This window comes from Epinephelus lanceolatus, chromosome 3 (genome assembly GCF_041903045.1).
Source record: "Epinephelus lanceolatus isolate andai-2023 chromosome 3, ASM4190304v1, whole genome shotgun sequence".
In the NCBI taxonomy this organism is placed as follows: domain Eukaryota; kingdom Metazoa; phylum Chordata; class Actinopteri; order Perciformes; family Serranidae; genus Epinephelus; species Epinephelus lanceolatus.
In genome coordinates, this window is record NC_135736.1 from 47,632,164 (window position 1) to 47,652,368 (window position 20,205).

Genomic DNA, 20,205 nt, shown 5'->3' on the forward strand with positions numbered 1-20,205 from the left:
CTAAGTTCCTGAGGATGTCCCTGTGTTTCAGGGGCTTTAAGTGGATACCATGGATTCTTAAGCAGTTTCTATAGCTTATAAGGGGTACCTTGGGAGGGTCCTTATGGGATTACAGTTGTTTCTTCAGGTGGCTCCAGGGGTGCCTGAGAACCTCCAGTGTTTCCAGGGTTTAAAGGTCCTAAATGGGTTTTGGTTCCTGAGGATGTTCCTGGCGTTGTTTATGTGTTTTCGGGAATTTCAAGTGGGTTCCATGGGTTCCTGATGGGTTCCCTCAAAGCGTCCCAGGAGTTAGTGAGGGGACTCCTGGAGGAGGTGTGTTTATTGATAAGGTACCCAAGGAGTCTTTGTGGGAGTTCCAGGAGTTCTTGAGGAGACTCATAGGATCCAAGGAATCCTGGGGTTAATAACAAGCACTGTCAAATGGGTATGTGGAAGTTCTTGAGAGGGTTTTCAGAGGGTTTCTTGGGTCTTAAGGGGCTTACACAATCACTGACCTATTTTTTTTTTAATATGAGAAGTCATACACAAGTAAGAATGAATAAAAACAGTAACAGACAAGACCACTCTCAAAGCAAAACTATTGTGCAGGACAGCGGTGCAGTTCCGCTGCCAGCCACGAGATGTCGCCAAAGCACAGTCTCCTGAGGTTCAGTTAAAAAAGGAGCCTTTTCAGAAAATCCTCTGCCGTGTATGGAGTGGGTGGGAGTGGCGTGACTATTACGGTGCATCATGGGAGAGTGTGTTCCTTTTGTCAAAGCGGCTCGGTTGCAAAACCTGTTTGTGCCATAAAACGACTACAAGTCCCGAAGTGAGTGAAGCACGAGTCGTTTCACCGCCTGACTTTACAATACAGGGATAGAGGTGACCCTTCCGTCTAGACCGACTCTGAGCAGGGGGCACAGGCACCGCAGACCCGAAGCATCTCCACCCGATAGCTAAAATGGTAAGATGGCACATGAGCTGTTTATCGTCCTGATCTGATTGTAAAACTTTGATATGATAATTTAAGTCCTTTATGAGTGCATGAGATGATTGTAACGGTGTGATAAACGATTGCGCTGACTTCCTCATTGAACCAAGGGCACAGCTGCACGCAGTTTGTGGCGCAGTTGCAACGCGCAGATTACAGATGATGGTCAAAGATGCAGCGTTAGTGTCTGCAGCCGAGGGTGCAGGTTTATTTCCGCTGTTTTAACACACTGTACTCTGAAGCATCTGCCTCCATTTTAATGAGCAGGCTGTGGCGTGGCGTCAGCGTCATGTTACATCATCGGCCTATTCTTTTATTGAGTCCGGTTCATCGAGCATGGCAGGAGGCTGAACCTCGCTTCTCAAATCTCGCAAAGTAAAGATTTCTTGCTGATGAGACCAGCTGCAACCAGTTAAAATATGATGCAAGGCGATTTATGAATGTACCAGAAACACCCTTCATTTCGGCTCATGTTTAATCACTGTATGGTTTAGAGTTACTAAATTCTCGTGGGTTGCCCTTTCATTCATTACCTCGCACAGTGACACTCATTAGAAGGTTGTGTAAAGCTGACGGGTTTTTAAAAAGTTTGTCTGCTGATAATATGCACGCCGAATTAAAGAGTGACATCAGCTGTTACAGATAAAGTCTAACAGTAAACTGAAAGTCGTACCCATTCCTGCCAGCACCAAGGTCAATCTGTATTACGCGATTTTCTTAATGGAGTTTGGTGGCGAGTCCTGTTGATACAAAGGGCAGAGTTCCCCAGGAGGAGGAGCCACTGATGAAGGCCCTGTGAACCAGCAGCCTCACTGTGAGGATTCAATCTGTTTAAATATAGACCTTGTGACTTCACACCAATCAATGCATGTGCTGTTGCTTGGATTCCTCCCCCTGTTGTTTGTCTAGGTCAATGACACATATGAACCAGATCTGTTTTGTTTTACCCCCAGGCCGAACCAATCCGTGTTGTGGTGACCGGCGCTGCTGGCCAGATTGCCTACTCCCTGCTGTACAGCATCGCCAAGGGAGATGTGTTCGGAAAGGACCAGGTAAGACTGAGCCTGATCTCTTGATTACATAACCTGCAGCAGCAGCAGCAGCAGCAGCAGCAGCAGCAGCAGCAGCAGCAGAGCTCCCTCCCCCCCCTTGAAGCTGATCACTGCACAGACAGCTGGGCGATGATGCACTGTGTGTGGCATGGCTGTTACATAAAGTACTTACCATGAATAATACATGCTTTAATGTAGGGATGCCATCAGCACATGATCAGTGAAATATTGTCAGATACAGAAGGAAGAAACCATCGTATTGTCTCTAAATATTCTGCTTTTTAAGTCAGCACGAAAATATCATACCTTTCCATCAAGCCCCATAAGATGATTGACCCATAGGAGGCACCGTGAAATAGACTCATCAAGTGATATGAAACTTTGTACCAATATACATCTCTGGTAGCATTTGCACTATCCTTGGAAATGGAAAGTTTCCCATTGATGCAGTGCATGCTGAAATAACCCTTTGAAACCTGCGCAAATTGGCTTGACTTTACAAAACATGAGAAGAAGGCAACGAGCAACGACAGACGAGATGACCCAAAAAATTAGCAAAAAAATTGAAAACAAGAAAAATAGTTTTAAAAGAGGAAAAAAGATAAAGGTGGAAAACAAAAAAATTAAATAAGAAAATTAGTCTAAAATAAAGAGACCCAAAAAAAGAGGTAAAAACAAACAAACAAGGAAATGACCTGTAAAGACGAGATTAAAAAATTATAATAATTCTGTAACATAATTTTAAACGTGTAGTAATCATAATTGTAAATATTTTTTTTCCCCTAGCTTCTTGTTTCCCCCTTAAATGATAATTAAAATAATTTTCTAAATCTTCAAGATCTGCAAGAAATACATTCTCACCATTTTGGAAGTTTGAAAACAAATATTGGTCACAAAGACGTGCGGGGGATTATCTTATTTTAGACCTTGATTTGTCTCCATGTTGTGATTTGAAACATGACCTTTATGTGGCCGGATCAAAGTCATTTAAAGGTTTTCAGGTGACTTGTTAGTGACTGTTGTGTGTGCTTTTTCATTTAATATACAGGTATCGTTTTCAGGTGACACCTTTTTGTTGTCCTTCTTGTTTTCCAGCCAATCATCTTGATCCTTCTGGACATCCCTCCCATGCTGCCGGTACTGGACGGAGTCGTCATGGAGCTGCAGGACTGCGCCCTCCCACTGCTGAGGGGTGAGCCAACTGTGTGTGTGTGTGTGTGTGTGTGTGACTGTGTGTTTAAACCAAAACACTGATCTGACCTTTTAATACAAAATAAAATGCGTTCCGCTTCATTAACGCTTTTGGTGTGGAGGTTTGACCCGGTGTTTTTCAAGGTGAGACAGTATGTTTATACAGCACATTTCACACACACAGGCAGCTCAAGGTGCTTTACATAATGAAGCTTTAAAAAAACAGGAAATAAAAGTGCAAAATAACTTCATCTTTTACATAAAGAAGTTTAAAGAAACAATGGTAGCAGCAGTAAAGTGATCTAAAATTTAAAGAAAGGTTAAAAGAGTGTAATGTTAATAAATGTTAGTAATGAACGTTGCCGTCTTCAGCCTGTTTTTAAAATCAGTTGCAGTTGGTGCAAATCTGAGACTCCAACGATAATATTTTTTATGCTGGAGGAATGTTTCCTCTGGAGTTGTTCCAGTACTGAAAGCAGCATCAGAAATGTCTTCCATACTACCTAAAAGCGAGACCTGGTATTGGTGAGTACGTGACTCTATGCGCTGATTCAGCACCACAATTATTAATTAACTTTTATAGTGGTTTAATATCTGGATATAACAGTTTGTGTTTTTTCCACCTGGACCTTTATGCTCTGCCATTTCTCCTCTAATCATCATGCTGTAACCTGTGACAGGCTGTTATGATACCAAAACTATCACACAGTCACATATATGGAGTTTGTTGTCGAGCTGCAAACATCACGTGGGTTTACATCACCAAAGAGTTATGACAAAATCACTTGACGACACAGACTCCTGTGTGTGTGTGTGTGAGAGAGGAGAGGGAGAGACGCTGTGCTGAGTTCCCTCTGAGCGCTAAGAGAAGTAAAACATTCAGGACGCCACAGTTTATTCCACACTACTGAAGCTGCTCCTCTTTTTGGAACCACCACGGAGTCGCTAATAATTTTGCTTTCAGCCACGCTTGTTGTTGCCGTGGATAACAGTATGACGTAAATATGTCAGCAAGTGGAAATATCACAAGTATCATGATGTACATTTTTCATATCATATCAAAAATAATGCTGGTATTACCATGAACGAGATGATATGACACAGCCCTACTCTGATTCTGCACCACACACTGGATGTGTCGCACAAGCAGGAGACGTAGTGAAGGTGCAGTAGGTCAGAGGTGGAGATACGGGGAGCGAATGTCATGATGTTGCGTTAGTGCTTGGAACAGGACAGCGTGGTGTCGACCTCACTGACGTCCACACTCCGGTCGACTTACATAGAAAACAAAAGGCGTGGATGATATGACGTGTCGGGTGGCGGAAGGTCACACTGGCGTGTTTCACCCTGTGAACTACTACAGACATTTTATCTCATTTTATTTATCCATTTTTTAATTTCTTGTAATGAAAATGAGCGAACCCTTCCTATGTGAAAGTCCACATTTCTAATGTTACAAACCTTAAAACACTATAATATTGTCATTTTATTTCATACCTGCAGTTACCTGTTGGCAAAATGTAGATTAACTTAACTCACTCTAATAACCATATTTCTACATAACACTTGCGTCTGCACACACAGGACCACATACATACTAATTGCCTGCAGTGTTTGAATAAGTAAAACGTGATTTGTCCAAAAGTCTGTCCTAAACTTGGTTAAAGTGTCTCGAACAGGTTTTAAAAAGCATTAAATTGAACTGTCTGATACCTGTAGAGGTGCTGGCTCCTTCCAGCAAGAAATACATGTACAAAATGATCAATGAAATGAATCATGCACCCATGGGCACAGCTAGCGGTATTTACCCCCCTGACAAGAACAAAATGTTAAACTTGCGTTATCTACAGGAGCCTCTGCAGTCCAAACCACAGCTGCTCGTTGTGTGGTCGACCACAGTGTCTCAACTGCTGTTGTTCAATGTGGAGCATCTGCTAAGTTTTTTTTAGCTGCACACACTGTGTGATTTTGAGTGTGAGGTATTTGTCCTTCATAACCTCTTCTCTGTGCTGCTGCTGTGAGGAGGAGGAGGAGGAGGAGGAGGAGGAGGAGGAGGAAGGAGTGTCTAAAATAAGGCCTCTGGTTGGCTGCTGGTGAAAGCACCACAGGAGCCAATCAGATCAGTGGTGTGACAACAATGACCGCAGGAGAAGTGAACTCTGACTGAAGTCCAGTCTGATAGCAGCAGCGGACACCAAACACATCTTATCATCGAGCTCAGACGAGCAGCAGGAAATTTATCACAGAGGCTGTGAAATAATCAGAGTCTATGGACTTTAATTATCAAATGAGAGTCTCCTGTCTGAGGACGTTCAATGACAGTGGGAACGTGAACAGAGACTCAGAGCAAATTAAGTTGAGAAAGTACATTAAGTCGAGGCAGAGTGAGTAAAAAATATTGTGATACAGAGAGGGTTGACGTACGCACATGTCGAATGAGTCCCAATACATCATCTTATCGTTATCACGGTGTCCCTGTAGCAGAGCTGCCTCCTGTTATCTGCACCGACAGATAAGATATCCCTCACTGCAACAGACTCTCAATACATATCAATAAATTGATGTGTCTCAGGGTGAAATGACTGAAGCACTGTGGATATGAAATTCTCCTTAAAGGGACAGGGAGTTTGTTGATATAGTTGAGCATCGTCTTCATCGTCAGTTCGAAAAGTAGTTGACTTCAATGCAAAATTATGATTTATGTTTTATTTTTTATTGAAATTTCGGAAGATTTCCCCAAACTAAGACTAAAAAAATCGGAATTTAACTCTTCATCTTATATTTAAACTGTAAAGGGACAGTTCACCCCCTTTAAAGTTTAAGTATTAGTTAAATTGAGGAGTTAATTTCCAAAATGTTGAGGTCTCAGTCCACAGAAATTAGGGCTGCTCCTGACTACAACACCCAGCAGTCCTCATCAGGGTCCATCAGTGGACTAGTCTCCTGCATGTTTCTGATATGAATGTAATGATTAAATGATATATTTTGGTGGTTTGAGTTGAAGGTGTGAGAAAGAATAGTATCAGTAACATTGTTAACACTGTGCTACATTACAGAGAAATACAAACCGTACTAATGAACCTTCATTAATATAGGCCTATATTTTATCTCCAAGTGCACGTCACACACTGAGCGAGCCGCCTGTTAATGACGCTGTGGGCTAATGGGCATGTAGCTACTTCCATGTTTCACATGATACGTCATGTTTGTAGTCGACCAATGAAGATGAGTTTACATATCACCTTGGGTTCGTCCTTCACCTTCTCAAAATGATGCCACACTTTGGATTTCCTGCCCGACATGTTATTAACCAGCCTGTGGAATAACCGCAGGTACCAGCCCTGGAAATTAACCTGAGTCCTGTCTGACTGCTGAGCGTGGACACTTCCTGTGTCTGTCCTTTCAAATTAAACTCCCACATGTTCCAGTCACATAGGTTTGGATTTATTTTGAAAAGGTGCAGCTCCTTGTTTTTCTGCGACTAAGCAACTACTGAAATCTTGCCGACTAATGACCTTTCTGGTCGACAAACGCTTGGTCGACTCTTCGGGGGCGGCCCTACACATTTATCTAATAATCTTAATAATAATACAGCTGTGCGTTGCCTCTGATAAAGTAATAAAGTGAGTCCATGCTGAACACGTCCCTCTCCTCCCCCCACAGAGGTGATCCCCACTGACAAGGTGGAGGTCGGCTTCAAGGACATCGACGCTGCCATCCTGGTGGGCTCCATGCCCAGGAAGGAGGGGATGGAGAGGAAGGACCTGCTGAAGGCCAACGTGGCCATCTTCAAGACTCAGGGAGCCGCCCTGGACAAGTACGCCAAGAAGACCGTCAAGGTGACGTTTAATCCTCCATTATATGTATTATCATTTCATCATTTATTCCTTCACTGATGTTGTTCCCACAGCCTCCTCATTCACTCAGTGTGGATCAATCACTCATGCTGGAGGGTCGCTGAACTCTGTCTCAGGGTTTTCTGGGAGTTTTAGCTGTGTTGTTCAAACAGGGGGAAATGAAAGTGCTTCTCCAAACATCTTTCCTTTAACAAAGCTGAATGTTTCTCTTACTGCGGCTTTATGTTCCTGCACAGCTCTAATCTGGAAAAGCTCAGCAGCTCTCCAAAGTTCCTCTGTGTGTTTAGAGCCGCTTGTGCTGTAATGTGTCAGTCCCATAGCTCGTAGATCAGCAGGAGGGCCCCTAATGACCCTGAGTCCACTGTGAGGCCCAGCATCAGAGTCTCTGCTGAGGTCAAAGGTCAAAGCTTCACATGTCAGGAATCTGTGGAGAAAAGAAAACAGCCTGATGTTCAAGGTTCATTTATTGTCTTTCTGCACCACCACGTGCAGGCTGTCGTCCCTTTATGCCACACGAGAAAACCAAAAACAGGAGTGCGTTTCTGTCGGACAGTGTTTTGATTTGCAGGAGGATATGTGTGCAACTGTTGTTATACCAGAAACCTTCAGAAAAAACAGATTTGTCTCTTTATTTTTAACTTTTAACTGCGAAATGGTGAAAAAGTTAATTTAGAAATAAACATCTAGACAGTAAAACTTAATATTCGCCCCCTAAAGTTTACTTAAGATAGTACTAATTTGATTCACCTTCAGCTGTGGTTGTACACAAGAATCTGTTTCTTGAGACTTTGAGAAGACATTTTAAAAGACTGAAACCCTCTTACATCTAAAGACAGTGAGCGGTTTTAGTCGCACACTATAAGATTTCACCAAGACTGGAGATCTTGCAGGGTCACCTTTTGCAAAACTACAACTAGATTACTTTTGATTATTTCTCATCCTGCTCTTGGTGGAAAATATTACGCCAAAGTCCCTTTAAGAAATAAGTCATATTAACAATTCCTTATGTGTCCGCAAAACACATAACTCTAGAAATACAAGATAAAACGTGTCATATATCGACAGCATTCTTGTTAATTCGACATCAGTATAAACCATAAAGATAAACTGTATTTGTGTACAAACTTTTATATTTTGGATTTTGTCGCCTTAAGGCGCCAATCACACAGAAAGCGTTATAGAAGCTGGAGGCAGCTTTGTGTAATTGTTTTTAATGAGAATGAAGCTTTTTGCTCACAGTTTTTGCATTTCTGCGTTCTAGGGGCCTGGAGCTTTTGCTGGAGCGCTCTGAACTCCTCAAGTTAAAAACTGAGGGCCTGTCCCAATACCCACACTTCCCCTAGAAATACCCACTTGCACTTGGTTGTGTGCGTTCATGTTTAGGCTAGTGGTGTCCCAAAACAGAACTGAGGTAGTGGAAGTGGTTTCCAACACTTAAAACCTGCCCTAGATTCCAAGGGAGCCCTGACCCACACTCTCAACAAAGTGGAAGATGAAATTTCCCAGAACACCTTGCAAGGTCAGCAACTTCGGCAAGTTTTGGAAAACAGTTTGTTACTGTATGATTGGAATGTAGGCTATACAAACAACAGATGGTTGGACTAGCGTAAACTCATCAGCAACTCAGCGTCAAAATATTTTAACAAATCGACTTACCCAAACAGAATCGATCAGAACTAGAAGACGTCGTAGGCGCCTCCTGTTTTCAGCATTTCTTCTCCGTTGATTCATCAGACGGAGAAGAATAAACATAGCGCACGCCACAACACAAGCGCTGGAGCCGGCATTTTCATTGTGTCGCCTCTACGTGTGACGTATGCCCACACGTCGGCCACGCCGATTTGCATGAAGTGGTGCACCATTTCTTAGGGAAAGATCTCTACCCTAATATTTCTCACTTCCCTCACCAAGGGTTATCTCACAAACGAGAGCACTCAATACCAAGTGGAAGATTTAAGGGGTAGAAATGGGACAGGCCCTTAAACTAAGAGCTGAAACACGCCCCACGTCATCTCTGCTTTTTTCCTATTGTCCAATGGGATGATTTGAGAGGCGGGCCTTCTGTGGTGGTCATGACAACAAGTTTACAGTTGGTGAACAATGGAGAAGAAACTGGTGGTAGTGGTTGCTGGATACCCAGAGCTATACGGCCTGATGATAGACAGCAGGTTGTCAAACTGCCCCTGAGTCATCCTAAAATCTGCCTGTAAACGTCCATGATGGAGGAGAAGCTCCTGGACCAACTGGTGGTACTCCCCATGATCCAGCCTCTTTTTTAGGGTCTCATGTACCCACACAGACCTCTGTTTATCTGCTGACAGCCTCTCACCCTCAACCAGAGCTACACACAGTACCCTCTGCCAGCCTCTGTTGGTGAGCTGCACTGTTTAGTCAGAGGAGAAGACAATCATTTCAAAACTTAAGATTTCTCTCTAAAATAAGTGCTGGTTGATGGATCAGATACTCGCTGAATTAAACACTGACTATTGTTCACTCCACAACTCCACAGTTTCTCCTCCTTTCTCACAGTACATGAGAAACAAGACTTGTTCACGTTCTTGTGCCTCTCCACAGTCCTTTCCATGTTCACGGTCTACCCAGTTGGCCGCTTCCTGTTTGGTGTTCGAGAGAGGGCAGCTATTGGTTGTTGACATCATTCACATCACTGATTGAGCCAAGACTAAAAACTTACACCAAACAATTGAGATCTTCACATTTCATTCCATATTGATTCCATATTTTCACCCAGCTGCCGGCTCACCTGTGTGTCACCGTCAGTCTGATGAAGGTGTTTCATGTTTTTCAGGTTCTGGTTGTTGGAAACCCAGCGAACACCAACTGTCTGATCGCCTCCAAGTCTGCTCCATCCATCCCCAAAGAGAACTTCTCCTGCCTGACCCGACTGGACCACAACAGAGCCAGCTCCCAGGTACACACACACACACACATACACGGTAGCCCTGATTATTTTCTATGTACAGCTGCACAGCGGCGGCAGCTAGACGTACGCCAGCGCTCATAGACGTGTGATTATATTATTTATCTGATCTTATCCATTCATGCAGGCTCATCTGGTTCTTTGTCAGTTGAATCAGTTTGCACATTTCTTTGTGATGTTGACGGGTTACTCGAACTTTTCACCCCACAGTTAAACAACTTAAATTGCGTCTCCATTGTCTCTAAAGCCCAGCTCAGACCAAAGATTCACGACAAGACGAAACTGTTTTAGAACGTTGCAGCTTTGTGAACTGGGCGGTCTGAGCTTGACTCAAGCCGGCTGATGGTGTCACCTGCAACTCAGCTGGTCAAATCACCGGCGGCTCACTATCCCTATCCTCATTCATATTTTGAGAAGCTACAAATTATATTCAGCCACAAAATAAGTCTGAAAAGCTGCAAATCAGAATAAAAGGTACAAAGAGTTGTTGCACAGAGATGACACACCGTCTCATCTAGTTGCAGTCAGAACGTTGCAGACCACACGTTGCAGGTAGTCGCCTGTTTCAACTCGTCACAAATCTTGGGGATATCTTGATAATATTGACCAATCTAATATTCATTTACATTAATAATTGTTCTCCATTATTGATCATCAGGTGAAAGTCACTTTGATTTATTTCTGATTAATGGAATAACTAGAGTGACACTGTTGCTGTACCTGTCCCTCACCTGCAGGTGGCGATGCGTTGTGGCGTGTCCTCTGACAAAGTGAAGAACGTCATCATCTGGGGGAACCACTCCTCCACCCAGTACCCGGACGTCCACCACGCCAAGGTCAACTTAAACGGCAGCGAGAAGGCCGCCTACGACGCCGTCAAGGACGACGCCTGGCTCAGAGGAGACTTCATCTCTGTGAGCGCTCACTGTTTTCATCTGATTTAATTCTGATGAGATTTAAGACAGTTTTTTTCCCTTAATTAAACAGTAGAGCTTGTTTCTGTCCTCTTTTCAAACCTCTTCATCTTCCTCTTCCTCCTGCAGACAGTGCAGCAGCGCGGTGCAGCCGTTATCAAAGCCAGGAAGCTGTCCAGCGCCATGTCTGCTGCCAAGGCCATCTGCGACCACATGAGGGACATCTGGTTCGGCACCAAGGAGGTCAGTGTGGACGGAGAGACAAACAGAGACAGAGCTGAATGTTTCAGTCTGACAGTGATGAACATTTTAGCACATTTTCCAGGCCTGGGAAAAGTTTAATATTCAGTCAGAGAAAAGTTTTATTCACTTAAACTGATTTTAAAAAACAAACAAGAAATGTAAACATTAGTTATGAGTTACTTTCAAGTCAATTGTCAAGTTAAAGAAAAGATGTTCCTGTTTGTAAGAGGATATAGAGGGATAAATATATTCACATCACAGGTGGTATTTTTTTTATGGCGGCAGCTTTACGTCAAGGAAATATTCTCAGTGTTTCTGCAGCAATGTGTCTGCAGTTCAGTTATTCACAAACTTAAATTCTTTGTGTACAGATTAGGGCTGAAACGGTGCGTGAATTTGTCCAGTACCGTCACAGATGATGCTCGCAGAATACATGGTGTGTAGACTGACACATGTAATGCAGAGCAAAAGTTCACAAGCCAAGATCTGCCCGTGAACTTGTAGCTGTATGCTGTTAGAAACGTGCTGAGGTTCGCACACAGTGTGAGTCAGTTACACTGTGGTGAGTGCAAATGAAACGGTGGATTAAGACGACCTGCCTCCATTTTCCCCGTCAGCTATAACAGCAACAGAGAGACGGTTGTGAACAGGATGAGGACGATGTGTCAGCTTTGCTCCACTGTGGTGTCTGTGAAAGGAAACGCGTCCATCACACAAAAGCCTCCCACACACTGTGAGATTTTAGGAGTCTTACAAGTTTAGTGCAGCTACACTGTGCGACGTGGATCTAATAAACTTGGGTACGACGTCAGGTTTGATGTCTGCAGACTGTACGATGACAGCGCCTACTGAATCACAGGCTACGACGTACGATGCAATAGTTTCCAATAATGACACCTACGGACAATTTAGAGTCACCAATTAACCTGCATGTCTTTGGACTGTGGGAGGAAGCTGGAGCACCTGGAGGAAACCCACACTGACACAGGGAGAACATGCACAGAAGGGCTCCCTGTTATTTATTTATTTTAATTAAATAAATAATTTATTAAAATAAAAAGTGAAAACAAAACTTATAATGATCTGACAACAGGCTGCACAGTGTCTGATATTTATTGTTGCAGCAGGACGTGTTGTTGTTGTTTTTGACTGACTGAAGTTGTTGTGTTTCCTGCCCACAGGGTGAGTTCATCTCCATGGGCGTGTACGCTGCCGGAAACTCCTACGGCATCCCAGAGGACCTCATCTACTCCTTCCCTGTCGAGATCAAGGTGAGTTGCCGGCATTTTTTTCCCCCCACTTTCATTCATTTACAGAAATACAAATAGACATATAGACTTAAAAAATGAAATACATGAATGTTCTTAACATTAAATAACAGTAGAAAGTCATTAATAAAGTTCAGGAAAGACAGTTTGTTTCAGATGAATGTGGAATTTTCCAAAAATACTGAAGACTTGTATGTATGATGAACAACATTCTTATCTGAAATAGAGCATTAAATAAACGTATTTATTCCATCTCAAGTTCCTTTTTTAGAAAGTTGGAAACATCAATCCAAAACACTCTGGAGTGCACAGTGAAAAAATACATGACAAATACAAATAGTTTTTCTAGTCGAAAGAAATCACACTTATAATAAATATTCAACTTCTTTCTAACACAAGCAGGTAAATTATATGTAATTATCTTGCTTGTTGTTTAAACAGGATTTCTCCCACCGTATATCATTAAATAAGGAAGACCAAGAACATCTAGAAGAAGAGACACTAACATAACTTATTGTGTTCCTAATTCCATCCAATCAGCTGCCAGCCAACAGAACATAGGCGCTGATGTCACAGTCAGTACGTTTACCTGCACAGTGAAGTGGAGCTACAGTTCCAGCTCGACTGGGACATTTAACTGGCCTACTGTCCTTGTCCCAGTATACAAGCACACAAGGGGAATCCATTTATTGTGCGACTCCTCTACGATAGGTGGAGATATGCCCCCTTTCAGCTTGTTAGTATTGGACCAACTTCCAGGTCAAAGCCCGGGGAGGAAACTGTGGAGCATGCTCAGAGCGCCTCGGCCAGTTTGCGTCTGATTGACTGTATACATGCAGGAGTCACATGATCTGGGTGTGTTAGTGCGACTTTGAGAAATTCAATTTAGTACAATTTCAGTTGCACTAACATGTTTTCATTGTAGTTAGACCAACACAATAAATGAATAAACACACTGAGTGAACATCACAGACAGGCTGTATTTGTAAAACCAGTCCACGGTGTGTGTGGAAGGTGTGTTCGATAAGCAGGCTTGGCTGTGGTGATGACACGGCGCCATTCTGGTCAATTATTTCTCATAGTATCAAGATATGAGAACCTGAGAGACACAATTTGGCATCAGCCATATTTGAAGTCCAAACAGAACCAGATAAAATACCACAAAATGAAAATCTTGACCTCTGACCTTCCCTCTGTTTTCCCCCACAGAACAAGACCTGGAAAATGGTTGACGGACTCTCCATCAACGACTTCTCCCGCGCCAAGATGGACGCCACAGCGGCTGAGCTGGTGGAGGAGCGAGACACCGCCCTGGACTTCCTGTCCCAGTGACTGTCGCCTCCTGCTGGCCAAGAGCAGCACATAGCTCCCCTGAAGGCTCGCTGCTCACGGCTCTGAAGAAGAAGAAACCCTCCACTCTTACTTACCGTCCCAGCTGGTGTCTGTGTGTCACCTCTGTGTGTGTGTGCGTGTGTGTCAGCGTGTGTGAGAGTGTGTGTGCGCGTGTCAACTGGCCACTTCTTCAGGTTTACAGAAAACCTGTTTAACGACCACAACCTGGCCTCCTCTGTCTGCAAGACACTGAGAGAATGTCTCCGTTGGTAGATGATAACACACACTAGCTGTCCAGAAACTGTAACGGAACATGTTGTCACCAATAAAACAACAAGGAAACTGACATTATGCAATCACGCTCTCCTTCTTGCTTCTTTTAATGTTCACAAGTCTTAGTATTTTACTCTGCAGGCAGTTATCACAGATGTTTTTACCTGAAAAATACACTCTTAAACTTTAATTTGAACATAAATACCACAGAGGGGGGATTAGGGCTTCCAAATACGTTAAAAAATGGCCGCCCACAGACGCCATAAGAGGAGATCTGATGCCCTCACTGTCTTTGGTTTAGTTTTACTCACTGTTCAGTGATCCAGGTGTTTCAGTTGGCTTTAGAGTCGACTGATTTGCAGGATGTGTGAAGAGTTGCCAGATGACGCTATGAGCTGAATGTCTCGACTGTCTCGTTCAAAAGAAATGAAAACTAAAAGAGGCCTTAACAAAACAAAGTTCAAATCAATGACGTATTAAACAGTTTTGGCACCAAGAAATCAAACCTCAAACAAGTGCCGTTATTTACATAAATCTAAGTGACTTTTGTTATTTGGATATTTTGTTGATGTATTTACAGTATAAAGGAGGTTATTATTAGCTCCACTAGCTTCTCAGTTCTACCTTAAGCTTTAGAAACTGTTTTTCAACATTGTCAGAACATCTCATCGAAAAAGTTTAACATCCTCATAGGGAAGACAAGTTTATCTGTTCGCACAGCACCTTTAACAGACAATACAAAGTATATTAAAACCAAAAATACAGTGATATAAAATGACACAAAGAGGATTCTGAAGGAATAAAAGATTTTTTGCTTGTATTAGATAAATGAAATTTTCTGCTGCATTCTAATTGTTTTAAAAATATAAGATTATAACAAACTAAAACTGAGTCAAACAAAACAGAAAAATGTCAGTGGAGGTAGAGATAGGGGTAAATATCCTGTAATTTAATAAAAGAGACAGTTGGAGCAGAGTTTGAGTTTTGGGGGCGTTCTGCTGTAGATATTTTTTTACATAGAAGCTTGAGGCTTCTTCAAGTTAATATTTGATGCTCAGGTAATTTGTTTAAAAACTTTTAAAAACACAAGGACAATATGTGGCAGTGTTTCAGCAGCCAAGAGAGACATGACATCACTTTCAAACTCCCTCCCGGGAAAACTACCAGTACAAATCTCAGTTTGTATGATGACAATTTTCTTTTATTTAACGGTTTAAAAAAATGTAAATTTAGGATTTGAATCCAATGTAATATAAAAAGTGAAATCTAACAGTAAACAGATTAGAGTGATTTCTGTCAGCCTCAGTTTTTATCTACCTGTAAGTGACTTACATGAAGTCCTCCAGTGTTTTGCAGTGGATCATTTTAACCACATGAGGGCAGGATCGAATTAAACTGAACATAAATTGTGTGATTCTTTTTCAACTATTTATTTATTTATTCAGTTACTTATTTATTATCTTAGGAGCTTGAACATTCACTCTCTTTATATTTGGAAAAAATACAATAACAAGAAACTATATTCTCTTCAAAACAAAATGTGTGAACTGCAAATAAAATCAGTCGGCCTACTGTATTAAAAAAAAAAAAAAATGCAGTAAAAGACTGCTGAGGGACCCTAAAAGGTTCACTGTGTGTGTTTTTGGTCATTTGATTAACGTAATACTGAATTTCATATGACTGAACAAGATCAAATATATATTAATATAATATAATATAATATGTGGTAGGCTGGTAGTTGCCTCATATTAAAACAATATGTTATTGCATAATAACATGAAATAACAAGATAAAAAAAATTCATTGTTACAACTTATTTTTTTACAAGAACAGTTTCTTGTTATAACGTGAAAGTATCTTGTAAAAATGTAAAAAAAAAAAAATAAAATGAAATCTTTTTATAATAAAAAAAACAACTTTTCATGTCATTACCTGATAATGATTTTATTTTTATTTGATTTCCTTTTTTATTTTATTTTATTTCATTTAATTTTATTTCATTTCATTATTTTATTTCATTTCTTTTTTTTTATTTCATTATTTTATTTCATTTTATTTCTTTTTTTTTAAATTTCATTTCATCTCATTTTATTTTATCTTATTTTTATTTATAAATCATGGTGTGGCAGCTCTACTCTTAGGCTGAGATACTCTAGTGATAAAATAAATTGTAATATAGACAGAAACAAATAAATACATATGTAACTTGCAGTGTGTTCAGATATAAACAGATAGTAATAGTAGTATGAAGGTTAAGTGTAAAGGGGACAATAAAATTATGTAAAAAAAAAAAAAATCAGTTAAATTATTTCTAATGTTTAAATTTGCAGTAGAATAAACAGGATTTGAGTCAAAATTGAACTAAAAATAAATAAAATGGGCATAAAACTGAATAAAACTGATCCGAAATGTGACGAAATATTAGTTAACTGTATTAAAACCTTAATATATTTAAATAACATTGAAATAAAGACGTTATTTTAATAAAATAAAATCATTTTTGTAGTAAAAATAGACCATTCTGTGTGGGCGGGACATGTCGGCAACTTCCTCTGATTGACAGATTACTTTCACCAATCACCGTTCTTCTTTATTGTTGTGCGTCCTACGTCACCGCGTTCAGCAGCGGGTTTGTCTGGCGGACTGTCAGCTACAGAAGCTAACAGGCTGCAGCAGGAGGATGAAACTGCGACATTTAACCGTTTAACTCGAGTTCTGTTTTATAACACTGAGTCCTCCGGGTGTGTTGGTGGTCTGTCCCCGTCTCAGGCTGTCCCTGTTGTCCTCGGCTGTGTCTTTGAGGCTGTCCACTGTGTCCAGGTGGGTAAAGCTCCGTCTGACAGACATATTGACATATTGAGCTTGCACCAAAAGTTTGTCATAAACAAGTTGGTGTCTGCAGTGTGGGGGGGTTCAATGGGAATTTAACGCATTTAAACTATGACTTAAACGTGTCTGACATGTCTGCTGTCATGGACCTGTGTGTGTGTGTGTGTGTGTGTGTGTGTGGGTGTGTGAGTGTGAGTGAGTCATTTAGAGGCGTGTCACCAGTGAACTACCAAACAGAAAAACTAATTCCCACAGCAACATTATTGAGGTATGCATCAAAATATGTGAAGATAACCTGTATAAAAATATTAAATATTCATATCTGAAATTATAAATTAACTTTATAAGATGTTATTTTTGTTGTAAACAAGGTTTAGCAAGGCGTTATATGGAAGAAACCCAAGGCCGTGTTAAAAGACATACAGTTAATGTGTTTTAAAATGTGCTTTAGTAGGTCATATAAATTAGTAAACTGTAACTAAACTAGTAAAATTAAAATTAAAAACAATAGTAAGTAGTTAAAGGAAACAAACCAGACAGACGTGTTGCTTTAGAGGTGAATTAAAATACATTCAACTCATAACGATCCTCATTTGAACGCTCATTAAGGCCACACTGTGATCACTCTGAACACATTTTAAAAGACTCTGAATAATACTAATACTAAGTTGACCTTTAGGGTGTAGAAGCCAAGATAAAGGTCACCATTACAACCTCGCAGATGTGAGCCATTAAAGCAGCAGACATAACTGACAGCTGCACCTGACTTTGACACGTATCATCTGCAACAACTACAAGACTATAAATCTGAGGTTGGAGCCGGGGTGTCAAACATACGGCACAAGATCCAGAACCGACTGCCAAAGGGTCCAATGCGGCCCTTTAAATGACTTTGCACACCTGATATTGAAGCAGTTGTGACGGCTACGACGCACAGCTGTCTGGAGCCAGTTCTCATACTCAGTGTGAAAAGCTGCTTCAGAGGCTCCTCCACCCCGACCACAGTACAGTTCACTGGAAATACAATAAATACTTTTGGAGTCATGTTTAAGGATGTTGAACACTGTGCAGAATGTTGTCAATCAGCAGTTTCAGTGCAACAGAATCTGTGTCAGACTTCTGTTTTAAAACACATTTGGTGGAGCCCTGCAGCTGAGGCACTGCTAGAGATGGTGGTGCAGACACAGCATAGTGTCGCAGTATTTTGCATGGCAATAATGTTTCAGTGCACAGACTCCAAGTATACATTTACATTTTAGATTATGTAAATAAGTAATATTTCAAATTCAAATTAAACCTGTGGTAGCATACTTAAATCATCCATCCATTTTCATCCGCTTATCTGAGGCCGGGTCACGGGGCAGCAGGCTGAGCAAAGCACCCCAGACGTCCCTCTCCCCAGCAACGCTTTCCAGCTCCTCCTGGAGGACCCCAAGGTGTTCCCAGGCCAGATGAGATATGTAATCCCCACAGAGGAAACTCATTTTGGCCGCTTGTATCTGCGATCTCATTCTTTCAGTCACTACCCAGAGCTCATGACCATAGCTGAGGGTTGGGACATAGATGGACCAGTAAATCCAAAGTTTCGCTTCCCGGCTCAGCTCCTTCTTCACCATGATGGACTGCGCCAAACCACCAATCCATCTCACGCTCCATTCTACCCTCATTCGTGAACCAGACTCTGAGATACTTGAACTCTTTCTCTTGAGGCAGTAACTCTCCCCCAACCCAGAGGGGGCAATCCACCGTTTTCCAGCAGAGAGCCATGGCCTCAGATTTGGAGGTGCTGACTCTCATCCTGACTGCTTCACACTCAACTGCAAACCGCCCCAGTGCACGCTGGAGGTCACGGTGTGATGGAGCCAACAGAACCACATCATCTGCAAAAAGCAGAGATGCAATTCTGAGGTCACCAAAACCAGACCCCCCCAGCTGTGCCTCGACATCCTGTCTAAATTACCCCGGGGATCAATAACTTCTTCTCTAACCTGTAAAAATAGTTGAGCTTAGAGGACTTGTTGTTACAGTCCCTAAAGGTGCGGACACACCAAACCGACATCAAAGAACTAGCGGCGACAAAAGCCAACTGTTGCGTCGTCGACGTCGCCTCACGTCGCCCTGTGTCAGTTGCATTTGAACACACCACACGGACTACATCCGACGGCCAAGTAGCACGTACGTTCTGCGCCTGCGTGAGAGAGAGCGGAGTGAGAGAGTGGTACATCCTGTCAGCCGAGGGGTTTCCTATCTGTGCAGCCGAGCACTGCAGCACCTCCACGGACTATTACATCCAGACGGTCCCGGTGTTTCCTCCGCAGGCTCCACTTCACTCAGCTGCCCGATAAACCCGCTGCTTCTTCCCACTTTAACCTGAATAACAAACCAGGGCTCGGTGCTCCGGTTGGATCCAAACGGAGAGCCGGGGCTAGCTCAGAGACTAGCGGAGGCTAACTGGCTGTGCTTCCCTCCGGTCATGCTGCAGCTAACGCTCCGCTAGCTTCCCAGCTAGCTCCGGCTCTCTGTTTGGATTCTAGCTAGCAGCCAAAGTGCCGACGGTGCAGGACACACTGCAAAAACTAGGCCGACAGATGCTCACCGACGGCCTGACTTTGGTCGACGGTCGACCGTCGGCTTGGTGTGTCAAGGCCTTAAGGGTCATGAGCACTTGCCTGGTGTCTTGAGTGTGAGAGGGGTAATCACTTCATGGGGGTCATCAGGTGGGCACCCTCCTTCATTGGTGTTTCGTTAACAGGACGACACCTCCACAGGGCTCAACAGTGACACCTGGTGTCCCAGGTGTACCCCCCTCCGCTTTTAGCCCTCATGTTGGACATCCTGCAGACCGGTTGGGGTCCTTCCTCTTCTTCCAAAGCCAGTTGCTGCTTCGATCAGCAGCCTCTGATATCGACATGATGGCTTTTCAGTAGGCCTGTCCTCGAACCTCCATAATCTTGTAATTTCTCGTGTAATTTTGGTGATTTTATAAGAAAAAAGACATTTTTTAATTGCAAAATAAACAAAAAATACAACCATTTAAATTCCCCCAGGGATCATTAACATCCCACTAATGTGTAATAATAATGATTGATCATACACTTTAATATTTGTTTATTTATTGCAATTAAGATCGTTATCTTGATATTCATGAACATTATTACATATTTTCCTCCCATCATGCAGCTTTATTTCTGTATCAATCATCTGAATCTGCAAAGTGATAAATGTAGAGGAGGACAAAGCGCAGTGTGTCTCTGTGATGTAGTGGAGTAGAAATATAACGTAGCAGAAAATGGAAAGACTTAAGTAAAATACAAGTACCTCAAAATTGTACTTAAGTA

The 20,205-nt window shown here is 42.1% G+C and overlaps 2 protein-coding genes across 3 annotated transcripts in view; both read left to right on the forward strand.

Annotated features, from left to right (window-relative positions):
• Positions 1–803: 803 nt before the first annotated feature.
• Positions 804–14,111, forward strand: LOC117255683 (malate dehydrogenase, cytoplasmic-like). Its single transcript, XM_033624815.2, has 9 exons — positions 804–943; positions 1,924–2,022; positions 3,118–3,214; positions 6,877–7,052; positions 9,877–9,999; positions 10,746–10,922; positions 11,052–11,165; positions 12,347–12,436; positions 13,643–14,111. The coding sequence occupies exons 1-9, from the start codon at positions 941–943 to the stop codon at positions 13,763–13,765; spliced, it is 1,002 nt and encodes a 333-aa protein (XP_033480706.1). The 5' UTR covers positions 804–940; the 3' UTR covers positions 13,766–14,111.
• Positions 14,112–16,663: 2,552 nt separating this feature from the next.
• Positions 16,664–20,205, forward strand: part of LOC117255460 (UTP--glucose-1-phosphate uridylyltransferase-like) — a 30,491-nt gene continuing 26,949 nt past the window's right edge. Inside the window, exon 1 of one of the 2 annotated variants that reach the window (XM_033624407.2) lies at positions 16,664–16,858. The gene's annotated coding sequence lies outside the window, so the exon portion shown is untranslated. The remainder of the gene's footprint in view (positions 16,859–20,205) is intronic. The other variant, XM_078166511.1, reaches the window with a different exon arrangement.